Source organism: Loxodonta africana, chromosome 4 (assembly GCF_030014295.1).
Source record: "Loxodonta africana isolate mLoxAfr1 chromosome 4, mLoxAfr1.hap2, whole genome shotgun sequence".
Lineage (NCBI taxonomy): Eukaryota > Metazoa > Chordata > Mammalia > Proboscidea > Elephantidae > Loxodonta > Loxodonta africana.
The window spans coordinates 102,884,806-102,897,306 of record NC_087345.1 but is presented as its reverse complement, the minus strand read 5'-3'; the positions used below and the strand labels follow the sequence as shown (position 1 = coordinate 102,897,306).

Here is a 12,501-nt window from a genome sequence, read left to right as displayed (position 1 = left end):
AAGATCACCAGGAGCCCTAGGTTTAAAGTCCTTTCATCAAGCCCCAGCCATGCCTATGAAATACTTCAACAGCACCCTAAGGGAAACAAAAAACTGAATTCTGAAATGAAACATTAAAAAAGTGTCAGCAATGTGTCTTGAAAAAAATCACTACTGGGATTTAAGTCTCAACCCCCCACTTTCCCTCAAAAGTGCTTTCTAATAATATTGAGCACATTTCAAAGGGCTTCAGTCGGCCAAGAACTTGCCAACTGTACCTCTGCCTCAGCAACCAGGATGAAAAATCAGTGCCACAGGAACCTTAATCCGTTCCTTTTTGAAGTAAATTGCAAACATGTATCTTGTTGGGCATTTATCCAAAGGGGGAGTTGCTCCTAAATGAATTTAGGAAGTGAACATGACTTTTAATGGATAATTTGGTTCCCAACGGGAAAGCATGAGAGGCAAAACAGAGAATGAGTGAATATGAACTCAAAGGAAAAAGAACAGAGCAACACAGAAATAATTCGGGAAAAGGATGAAAAGCTAGAAAGCAATACAAAGAGTAAAAGCAAAAGGAAAGAGAATAATACTCCAAAAAAAGACAAATGCCTCTGGAAGGAAGCTGAGAATAGTTTCGGATCCAGAATTACCTGATTATTTTAAAAATTACCTTACCTCTTCAACTTTGGTACCGGGTTTGGAATTGGGAAACCTATAAAAAGAAAGGGGCTAGCAGTTGAGAAACAAAGTGGGACAGTGCAGGAAAATGAAGAGATCCTAGAAAGTCCTAAAAGAGGGATCAGGTAGGGCTGGTTCAAGGAAAAAGCTGGTTACCAGCGGGGTGACTGGAAGTGCTCAGAGGGCGGCAACTGCGCGGCCTGACTTGTCCGTGGGCAGTCGGTGACCCAACTCGGGCTCGCGAGAGACTATATAGAACCCCACCCCAGCGGATGAGGGGGTTAGGGACCAAAGTAACACCAGACAGCCTCTCAAGGGAAAGGAAGTGGAGGATACTCAGGACCTGGCAAGACCCGACGGGGAACCCGGGAAAAGAGAGCGCTAGTGAGAGGACAGCCGTGAGCAGGGCCAAGGGCGGTGACCCCAGGGGCCCTGGGGCGCCCTTCGCGGATCCCAAACTCACCGATGCCGAGTCCCACGACCAGGCGGCCGGCCAGCAGCGTCTCCTTGTTGCTCGCCGCGGCCAAGACCGCGGAGCCGGCGGTGAAGAGGGCACTGGCCAGGAGGATGGCGGCACGGCGGCCGAAGACGCCGTTGAGGACCCCGCCGGCCAGCGCCGAGACGGCGGCCGCCCCCACCGTGCTGGACACGAGCAGCTCCTGCCACAGCGCGTCCAGGCTGAGCTGCCGCTTGAGCAGCAGCATGGCCCCCGACACCACCCCGGTGTCATAGCCGAACAGGAAGCCGCCCAGCGCGGAGAAGACGGCCACCACGTACACGAAGGCGGGGGTCTCGTCCTGCTGGAACTGCCGCCGTGCAGCGCGCTCCAGGTCCCCGACGCTGCCGCCCGTGCCCGCGCCGCTGTGCAGGCTGGTGCTCGACTCGGCGGCCGCCAGGAGGCTGCGCTCCCCGGCCGTGCTCGCCGCGTCCGGCTCCTGCTGCTTCCTGCGCCGCTCGCCCATGAGGCTGCTCAGGCTCCGCAGCGTGTACTCCACATTCTCGCTCGCCTTGCGGGACATAGGGCAGGGGCCCGGGGCTTCCCGGGGGGACGTGGCTCCGCGGGCCGGTTATCTCAGCGGGCTGCACAGCCCGAGACGGGAGGAGCAGCCGCAGCTGCCGCCGCCGACGCCTTCTTCCTCTCGGCTCCGGCTGCCACGGCAGCAGCCGCCGCCGCGGCGACTCCGGGGAGAAAGTTGCTGCCAGTCGAGACCCGGCGCTGCCGAGTTGGAGCCTGGCCGGTCTCACTCGAGACTCACGCCCCGCGCCTGCCGAGCTGGCGCTGCGGAGCGGGCGGGAGGCGGGGCCGTGGGTCACATGCGGGGCGGGGCCTGGAGGGCAGGGCGGGGGCTGGAGGGCGGGGTCTATAATACGCTCCGCCCACGAGGCGAGGCCCTGGTCCTGCCCCGCCCCGTCCCGGACCCCTAAACCCCATCTTCCGGTCGGCTGCGACCTCTGACCTACATTCCTTCATTTAAGGCTCTGCACGCTAGTGTGGAATCGACTGTGGTTTCATGGCTGCATGTTAGAGAGCAGGCGAATGTGAGGATGCCAGGTAACAGATTTCCTCACCTGGGAGTTGCATGGATTTGGGAGGGTAGGGGGAGAACTCCTCAAACAAGCCTGACCCTCCTTCTATCAGCCTGGGTACTGCCAGCGGCCAGGGCTGGAAAGGGCCTGGAAAACAAATACTATGGTATAGCACAAAGCAAGTGGTAGCCTTCCCTTTACAGTACTGTGACATTGCCTGGTATGGTCTTGTTCCCTGACAGTAAATTATTTCCTTCTGGGGCAGTTTAGGACCGTGTCCTCCCATTTCTATAACCAGTTTTCTCATGCATTGCCAATCCTTCCTGAATTTAGAGGGAGCTAACATATTTTTAACATATGTCCCGGAAACCCTGGTGGCACAGTGGTTAAGTGCTACGGCTGCTAACCAAAGGGTCGGCAGTTTCAATCTGCCAGGCGCTCCTCGGAAACTCTATGGAGCAGTTCTACTCTGTCCTGTAGGTCGCTATGAGTCAGAATCGACTCAAGGGGAACAGGTTTGGGTTTTTTTTAACATATGTCCCTGGAGAATCCCAAACCTCCTTTCCGGAACTTTTGATAATTAAAAGAAAATTCAGGGATATGCATTTCACTTTTCTATACCTGGGTAATTCGCATTGTTAGAAAAGGCTCTGATTTGTGATTCTGTAGGCAATCTCCACCTCCCTCCCTCAACATGCTCACCAAAGGAAGATTGAGAATTCCCCGGAGCTGACCTCCATTTGCAGGGGTGGTTTTAACTGTGCTCAAAAATATATGCAGGTTTTTTTTTTTTTTTTTCTTATTTGCTTGAAACAGAGCAAAGATGACATTATTTACAGTTTATTGTAACTGTTAGTTAATGCTTTTTTCTTTTGATCTAAATTATTTGTAAATCACTTTATACAATTCCATTTCAAGACAGATGATTTTGTCCCTCCGATTTGCTGAAGTCAAGAATGATTCTATTGCTTCCAATTCCACTGCTCTTTTATTTCCCTTATTTTAGCAAAAGTTTTGTTAGCCTGGGCCTATTTTGCATTCAGTCTAACTTTTTTTTTCCTTTTAGAGAACAGAATTTTGTCATCCTTGTTTCAATAGAAAGTTATATTAGCATTTGTCAAAATTGTTTTCATTTGGATTATCAGTCAAGATTATCTCAATAACAGCACTTTCCTTTCGAGCAACAAGGAAAAATGAATTAATGAGCTCAGAGTGTTTAACTGCTTAAATGTATTTTGTGACTTTAAAGCAAGGCCCTACCATCATTCCCAGGGACCAGTTAAACAGAGAAAACCTTTAGCTCTGAAGCAATTAACTATTTAATATTCAGGCCTCAGAAAAGATTCAGGTGAGTAAGCGCCTGTTTTCTTGCCTACTATTTTTTTTTTTTTATAGTAAAACTCCGCCCCCTGGTGGTAAGACGATTCACATGCTTCTGAAGAGAACAACTTCCTGCTGAGAAGCCCCTGGAACTGTGATTGTTCCTCTTGTTGAGGTGAAACAAGCTTCCTTTTACTCCCAGCTGGTGTAGTGAACACCTTGGCCCCTGAGTATCCCTTTTTGGAAGCTTAGCTTTGTGTCACAGGAGACTAAACTACTTTGAGTGGTCCTGCTCCATATCATCTTGTCATTATATACCTACTGTCAGGGGGCACCTGAAAAGAAATGTGTCAAGAAAAAAAAAAAAGCATCTGACTCTGAGAGTTAAACACTGGTTTTCAGACCCTTGGAGGGACCCAGGTTGAATTTAGCCCCAGAGTATGAGTATAAAATGGAGTTCCGCAAGGCCTGTCCCAACTGCAGATTGTAGTAAAATGGAAATTCCGTGGGCAGAGAGTCAAAGACGTGAGTCTCATTTCCACCACCAAGTTGCCATGCAATTTTAAACAAATCACTACATTAGTCTCTACCTTGTTTTTCTTATTTGCAGAGCATATAATGGTGCATTGAGTATTCATTGACTAAAGTAGGTATGAAGAAAGTATTTGGAAAAATAATTTCTACTCCAGGGTGAACTATAATTATAAGCATCATCCTGAGTTTGCAAGGTGAATCCTAAAGCTTCAGTTTTAAGGAAATTTGGTTACAACTTCCAGGAACACTAAGGACCCATCCTAGAAGAGGGAAAGAAGAGAGGTTTTAGCTATCCTGCTACAGATCTGAGTATGAGGTGAAAACCAAAAAAACAAAACAATTCAGTAGAGGATTTGTTGTTGATACTGAGAGGAGCTGGTGAGGTTGGCAGAAGACTCTTTGTTTATTGGATGTTTAGTTGTAAAAATGATGTATCCTTAGTACAAATCAGTCTAACAATATTTAACACAAAATTTCCTTCCCAATCATCTTTCCCCATAACAGTTCCTTCTCCCCAGAGATGACTGCTCTTAACCATTTTGAAATGTATCTTTCCAGAACTTTCTTCTGTGCATTTATATGACAATACAATATTTAGGTTGTTTTCTTTGTTTTTGTATTGTTAGGCATTATTTAGGTTACAAGAGACAGAAAATTCAAATCAAACTGACACAGAGGATCCATTAGCTCTTGTCTCTGATAAGTTTATGGTAGGCTGGCTTTAAATGCAGCTGAGTGAAAGATTCAGACGCCAGAATGCCATCAGGATGAGGGTTTCCTCCATTGCTCTGCTTCCTGCTACTTGGATTCCATTCTCAAATTCCATTTGATAGACAAGTGGCTACAGCAAGCTCCAAGCTTTATATCCTTCTCCCCTCATGCCTGAGGGGATTGAAAAAGGAGCTCTTTACCAGAAATCCCAGCAAGTTCTTATTGTATCCAATGGGCTCTGTCAATTATGTGCCCCTCCCTGAACCAGTTACCGTAGCCAGGAGAATGTGGTTCACTGATTGGCTTAGGACCAATCAGCACCCACATCTTGACCTATGGGCAGGGCTAAATGATATGGGCTGTGATCGTAGGGGGTGTTACCATAGGAATTCCGGGGTACTATTTTACTGGAAGGTAGCCCTGGTGGTATGGTGGTTAAAGCGCTCCACTGTTAACCAAAAGGTCAGCAGTTTGAACCTACCAGTCAGTCTGTAGCAGAAAGATGTGATAATCTATTTCTGAAAAGCTTACAGCCTTGGAAACCCTACAGGGTAGTTCTCTGTCCTATAGGTTCGCTATGAGTGAGAATCAACTTGAGGTCATACAACGACAACATTTTGCTAGAAGACAGGTAAATAAATGCTGGACAAAAACCCAACAGATTTGAGTTGCTGTTAAGTAATTAGTAAAGTAACATCGCATAAAAACCAAGTAAAGAATTTTAAGGAAGAGGGACTGCTAAAAGAATCAAATATATTGCACAGAGATAAAAATGAATAAAAACTCATGAAATCATTGTATTTGACTATCAGAAAGTCAATGGTGACTGCCGAGAAGCAAAGTGTTGTTTTGATGGTATTATGTTCAGGAAAGCCAGTAATGCCAGAACCCTGCCCTATTCTGTTCATAAGTAGACAATAGCAGCATCAGAATGAAAATACTGTATTTTTGTAGATACAAAGGCTACATGTGGGTCCCATGATTTTACAAGGTATAAAAGGTACTTACTGTTTCCCCCAAAATCTTGCCTTTGTTTGACTTGCTCTAAGGAGGAGGAGGAAAGAGAGTGAAAAAGGCAAGAGGGTAGGAAAGGAGGAAAGGCTGGTCAGCATACCCAATGGACAATGCTTTAACCTAGGTCTGCTTGCTGCTGGGAGCAGGAATACAAGAAACATGAGACATGGATTCCATTTTAACACACAGTGATCCTGCCCACCAATAACCGTGATCCAACCGGGAACAGAACAGAAAAGGAGTAAATACTTTGAAAATCTTCAAAAAGAAAATTCTGACAATTTTTAAGCTAAATCTAGGTCGATATACTTATCAATCAATGGTCTGTCATCTTGGAAAATGACTCCAAACTCTATGGAGAGAATAAGAAAGAGGTGAATTATTTTAGTAGCTCTTCACAATATGAAGAAAGAAAGAAAAGAAAAAAGCTTCCAGCTACAAAAAAGCGTTCCTTAGAATGTAATACAAAAAACTATCATGCTTCTGAGCTGTAGCACTAAGATAATTTCATTATTTCCTCTCAACCATTGATTTGTTATAAGAGTTGTTTGGATAAGTATAGAAAAATTCAGTAAGTATGTCAATATATTATTGCCACCGACTAACAATGACAGATATTCATCAGGGAGTGATTCCGAAAGAAAAGAGAAATGCAATAGTACACTGACAAGAAAAGTCGATTTCTTCCGTATGATCTTTGTTTTGTAAAATTGCCATGAAATTGCCATGCAGGAGCCCTGGTGTAATCACAGCCGTTTCTCATAGACCTACAGGCTAAGTGTAGAGTCAGCTTTCAGTTATCATCCTCACAGATGAGAGAGCCTCAGTGTGAATGACAGGGGGAAGAAAAGAGTCAACTAAGCTACACTCATAATTTTAAAATCCTTGTTGACATTTAAAAATAATGCCTTAGGTTTCTGTTATAGTTTAGGTAGATGGCAAAATTACTTTATGTCTTTTATTTTTAAAGAGTTATGTTCTTTAGAATTTTTCTTCAAGTTATATTCTAATACAACCTGTATTTTTAATCCCCAAACTTGTGGTAGACATTTATCATACTTCATCGTATCCTAGCACATTTGAACACTCTATCCATGTTTGGGGAATTTCTTGCATTATGAATCTTACTTTGCAGAGGAAGAAGCCAAGTTCACTTTGTCAGGCTCCCTTGTAGTTAGGGGGCAGGCATATGACCTAGGCTCAGTCAATCAAGTACATCTACACAAGACTTTGATTGGAAGATAGTACCATGAAGAGGGGGACTTTCTATGGAGTCCATTAAAGTGAGGATGGCAGAGAGACATACAGCCTAAAGAGGTGGTAGCAATAGTGGTGCTAGTGCAAACAAACCCTATCCTAACTTGGCAGCAGGAGCTGTGGTGCCATTGTCCAACAGCAGCAGGAACAGCAACACAAGGGTCTCCAGGACAGCAGCCAGTAGGGTAATTAGGGTGTGGCTGGAAGCATAACCTCCAAGTCTAAGTCTCTGGCACTTGCAGAAATTCTGTGATTTGTGTGGTATGTGTGTGTGTTCATACACACACACACACACGTATACACACACACATATATGTACATACAAACACACTTTTTTTTTGTATTCTAAGGAATGCTTTTTTGTAATTGAAAGCTTTGGGTGGTTTTGGGGGAGAGTTAATAATATAACTCATGTGTTCCTTGTTCTCCTTAGAGTTAGGAATAATTTTCCAAGATGACAGACTGCTGATTGATAAGGATATTTTTCATGGATTGAATTGTGTCCCCCAAAAATATGTATATCATTTTGGCTAGGCCATGATTCCCAATATTGTGTGATTGTCCACCATTGTGTCATCTGATGTGACTTTCCTATGTGTTATAAATTCTACCTCTATGATGTTAATGAGGGGGGATGGGCAGCAGTTATGTTATTGAGGCAAGACTCAATCTACAAGATTGGATTCTGTCTTGAGCCAGTCTCTTTTGGTATATAAAAGAGAGTCGTGAGCAGAGAGACAGAGGGACCTCATACCACTAACAAAGCAGTGCCAGGAGCCTTTGGACCTGGGGTTCCTGCTGGAGAAGCTCCTAGTCCAGGGGAAGATTGATGAGAAGGACTTTTTTCCAGAGCTGACAGCAAGACAAAGGCTTCCCCTTGAGCTGATGCCCTGAATATGAACTTCTATAGCAATATCATGATAAACGGAGAAAAGATTGAAGTTGTCAAGGATTTCATTTTACTTGGATCCACAATCAACAGGCATGGAAGCAGCAGTCAAGATATCAAAAGATGTATTCATTGCATTGGGTAAATCTGCTGCAAAGGACCTCTTTAAAGTGTTGAAGAGCAAAGATGTCACCTTGAAGACTAAGGTGTGCCTGACCCAAGCCATGGTATTTTCGATCACATCATATGCATGTGAAAGCTGGACAGTAAATAAGGAAGACTGAAGAAGAACTGACACCTTTGAATTGTGGTGTTGGTGAAGAATATTGAATATACCATGGACTGCCCAAAGAACGAACAAATCCGTCTTAGAAGAAGTACAACCAGAATGCTCCTTAGAAGCAAGGATGGCGAGACTGCCTCTTACATACTTTGGACATGTTTTCAGGAGGAATCAGTCCCTGGTGAAGGACATCATGCTTGGCAGAGTACAAGGTCATTGGAAAAGAGGAAGACCCTCAACGAGGTGGATTGACACAGTGGCTGCAGCAATGAGCTCAAGCATAACAGCGATTGTAAGGATGGCTCAGGACAGGGCAGTGTTTCCTTCTATTGTGCATAGAGTTGCTACAAGTCGGAACCGACTCGACGGCACCTAACAACAATAGCAACGTTGTACTAGACTATGAGAAGATAAATTTCTCTTTGTTAAAGCCATCCACTTGTAGTATTTCTGTTACAACAGCACTAGATAACTAAGACAATATTGATTTAGCTTCTAGCATATATGTATATATCTAAATTAACATACAGTAAAATTGACTTTTTGGGTATACAGTTTTATGAGTTTCAACACAAGTATAGATTCGTGTGATCTTCACCGTAATCAGTACATAAAACTTCTCCTAAAAATCTCTCATGCCATCTATTGCTTTGTAATCATACCCTCCTTCTACTCCAACCCCTGACAACCTCTGATCTGTCTCAGTCAATATAGTTTTCTCTTGTCAAGATGTCATATGAATGCAATCGTATTGTATGTAACCCTTTGAGACTGACTTTTTTCTCTCAGCATATCTTTAAGCTGTATCTAAATAGCTTAATATATCAATAGTTCCATTATATGCGTTTTTTTTGTGGGTTTTTTACCCATTTACCCATTGAAGAACATTTTGGGTATTTCTATTCTGGGGCATTTATAAATAGAGTTGCTATAAACATTCATATACTGGTTTTGTGTGAACACAGCTTCTCATTTGGTAAATACCAAGGAGTCAGATGGTGGGCTATATGGTAAGCTCGTTGGGTAATATCTAAGTGTATGTTTAACTTTATAAGAAACTTCAAACTATCTCTAGAGTTGTGCCATTTTGCATTCCTACAAGCAATCTATGAGATTTTTTGGTGTTCCACAATGTTGCTAATATTTGGTATTGTCAGTATTTTTTACTTTCAACCACTGTAAATAAGTATGTATTGTTATCTCATCATAGTTTTAATTTATATTTCCCTAATAACTGTTTTTGTTGTTGTTAACTGCCATGAAGTCAACCCCTGACTCATGGCAATCCCAAGTGTTACAGAAAAGAAATGCTCCATATGGTTTTCTTGGCTGTAATATGTGTGTGTGTGTGTGTGTGTGTATTTGTGTGTGTATATATGTATATTTTTTATTGTGTTTTAGGTGAAAGTTCACAATGCAAATTAGTTCCTCATTCAAAAATTTATACACAAATCATTTTGTGACTGTCTTAGTCATCTAAACCCAGTGCAGACTTAGTCATCTAATGCTGCTATAACAGAATTACTACAAGTGGATGGCTTTAACAAAGAGAAATTTATTCTCTCACAGTCTAGTAGGCTACAAGTCCAAATTCAGGGCATCAGCTCCAGGGGAAGGCCCTCTGTCTCTGTCAGCTCCAGGGAAAGGTCCTTGTCATCAGTCTTCCTCTGGTCGAGGAGTTTCTCGGGTGCAGGGACCCCAGGTCCAAAGGACTTGCTCTGCTTCCGGTGATGCTTTCTTGGTGGTATGATGTACCATGTCTCTTTGCTTGTTTCTCTCTTTTATATCTCAAAAGAGATTGGCCTAAGACACAATCTGATCTCGTACATCTCATCAACAAAACTGCCACTAATCCATCTCATTAACATTATAGTGATAGGATTTACAACACATAGGAAAATCACATTAGGTGACAAAATGGTAGACAGTCGCACAAGACTAAGACTAGTCAAATTGGTACACATTTTGGGGGACAAAATTCAATCCATGACAGTGACATTGGTTGCAATACCTGAAATGTGTCAGCACTCTCTCCCTTTCCCTTTCCATCCAGGTTCTCCTTGTCCATTCTTCCAGTTTTCCTGTCCCTTCCTGCCTCCTCATCTTTGCTTTTGGGCAGATGTTTACCATTTGGTCTCCTATAATTGATTGAACTAAGAAGCGCATTCCTCGTGTGTGTTATTGTTTGTTTTACAGGCCTGTCTAATCTTTGGCTGAAAGGTGGACTTTGGGAGTGGCTTCAGTTTTGAGTTAGCAGGGTGTCCAGGGCCATAGTCTCGGAGGTTCCTCCAATCTCTGTCAGACCATTAAGTCTGGTCTGTTATTGTGAATTTCAATTTTGTTCTACATTTTTCTCCCACTTTGCCCTCTGTTGTGATCCCTGTCAGAATGGTTCGTGATGGTAGCTGGGCACCCTCTACTTCTTCTGCACTCAGGCTGGAGGAGGCAGTGGTTCATGTGCTCTTTTAGTCCTTTGGACTGATATTTTCCTTGTGTCTTTGGTTTTCTTCATTTTCCTTTGCTCTGGATGGGATGTCTTGGCTGTAATCTTTATGGAAGCAGTTCACTGGGCCTTTCTTTTGTGAAGATGCTGAGTGGGTTTGAACCACCAACATTTAGGGTAACAGCCAGTAGAAAGCCACTTGCACCACCCAGGCTTCTATTAATGATGTTAAATATGTATCTATTTGCTTATTCGATATCAGTAAATCTACTCTGATGAAGTGTCTATTCAAATCTTATGCCTATTTCTTGATTGAGTTTTTGTTCATTGCGTTTTGAGAGTTCTTTCTTTATATATTCTGGATATAAGTCCTTAGTCTTAAAATCAGGTAGCATGATTTCTTCAACTTTACTCTTCTATTTCAAAATTGTTTTGACCATCCTAGTTTTTTTGTGTTCTCATATATATCAGTTAATTTATATCTACAAAACTTCTGCTGGGAATTTGACTGGAATTTTGGTTAATTCTATAGATAAATTTGGGGAAAATTGACACCTTTACTATGTTGTCTTTGAATCCATGAACACAGTATATTTCTCCATTTATTTAGGTCTCTTTAGTTTCTTTTCATTAATATTTTATAATTTTCAATATATAGATTCTGTATGTTTTGTTAGATTTACACCCAGATGCCTAATTTTTTTGGAGCTATTCTAAATGGTACTTTTTTTTAAATTTTCAGTTTTGCATTGTTGACTGTTAATATGTAGAAATGTGATTGATTTTTTTGTGTGTTAACCTTATAACCTGTGACACTCATCCTAGGAATTTTCTTTTTGTAGATTTCTTGGGATTTTCTACATAAATAATCTTGTCATCTGCAAACAGGAAGAGTTTTGTTTCTTCCTTTCCAATCACCCATGCCTTTTATTTATTTATTTTTCTTGGCTTACTGCACTGGCTAAAATTTTCAGTGTAATACTGAATAGAAGTGTTGAAAGTGGACATTTTACTTTATTCCCAGTTTTAGAGGGAAAGCATTCAGTCTTTCATTAGTCTGTCAGTTATCAATTTATTGTCCCTTAGCTCCATATTTACTCTTCCCTACCTTCACTGTGAAAATAGAATTTAATGCTTTAAATATAAAGCTGGCATATATATACATATAAAGCACTAGAGACATTGCAAGAGGAAAAGGGTCTTGCTTCCTGGTTCCAGTTACTGCCCAGGCTCCAGCAATTCATGTGGCTTCCCCACTTGGTTTGGTTTTGGTTTGTTTGGTCCCCAGTGCCCAGTTCCTGCAACATGGGCAATTTCTCCAATACCAGATTTATGCATGCACGGTTTCACCAGCACCAGGCTTCTGTCATGTGCAGCAGTCAACAGTACACAGTGGCCAAAACCCTCCCCTGGCATCCCCTGAGGCAGTTTTCCAGCAGAGTGCTTCATGAACTCCCTAGAGGGAATTTTCCAGCAACTTATAGAAGGTAGATTTCCAGCAAGTTCCATGAGTGCAGCATCAGAGACTTCTCTGCCATTAAGTGAGCCATGGGCAAGACCTCCTCAACAAGGTTTGAATCTCAGCTCTGAAGGCCCTGTTCTGTGGGTGCTCAATCTACTCCTAGCAGCCCTGGGGTAGAGGTTGTTGCTTGCATCTGCTATACTTATATTCTTCAGAATTCTCTTTATTTCTTACTAGCCATGCCTCATAACCCCAAACCCTGTTACAGATTATGCTTATGTATATTAAACTTTCCTTATTCAAATTTCTGTGTATTTATAATCTTGCCTTATTGAACACAAACTAATACATCCCTGAGAGATAACAATTGATTCTTGTTGTTAGCGGCTCTCAGGTAGGCC

The 12,501-nt window shown here is 42.6% G+C and overlaps 1 protein-coding gene across 5 annotated transcripts in view; it reads right to left on the bottom strand.

The window, feature by feature from the left end:
- SLC2A13 (solute carrier family 2 member 13) overlaps positions 1 to 1,913 on the bottom strand; it is a 371,468-nt gene extending 369,555 nt beyond the window's left edge. For 4 of the 5 annotated variants that reach the window (XR_010321870.1, XM_010595831.3, XM_064284386.1 and 1 more), the window contains exon 1: positions 1,124 to 1,913. Coding sequence is in view for 4 of the 5 variants with exons in the window: in XM_010595831.3 (XP_010594133.2) it covers positions 1,124 to 1,679 (556 nt within the window). In the remaining variant the exon portion in view is untranslated. The remainder of the gene's footprint in view (positions 1 to 1,123) is intronic. The other variant, XM_064284389.1, reaches the window with a different exon arrangement.
- Positions 1,914 to 12,501: the final 10,588 nt, after the last annotated feature.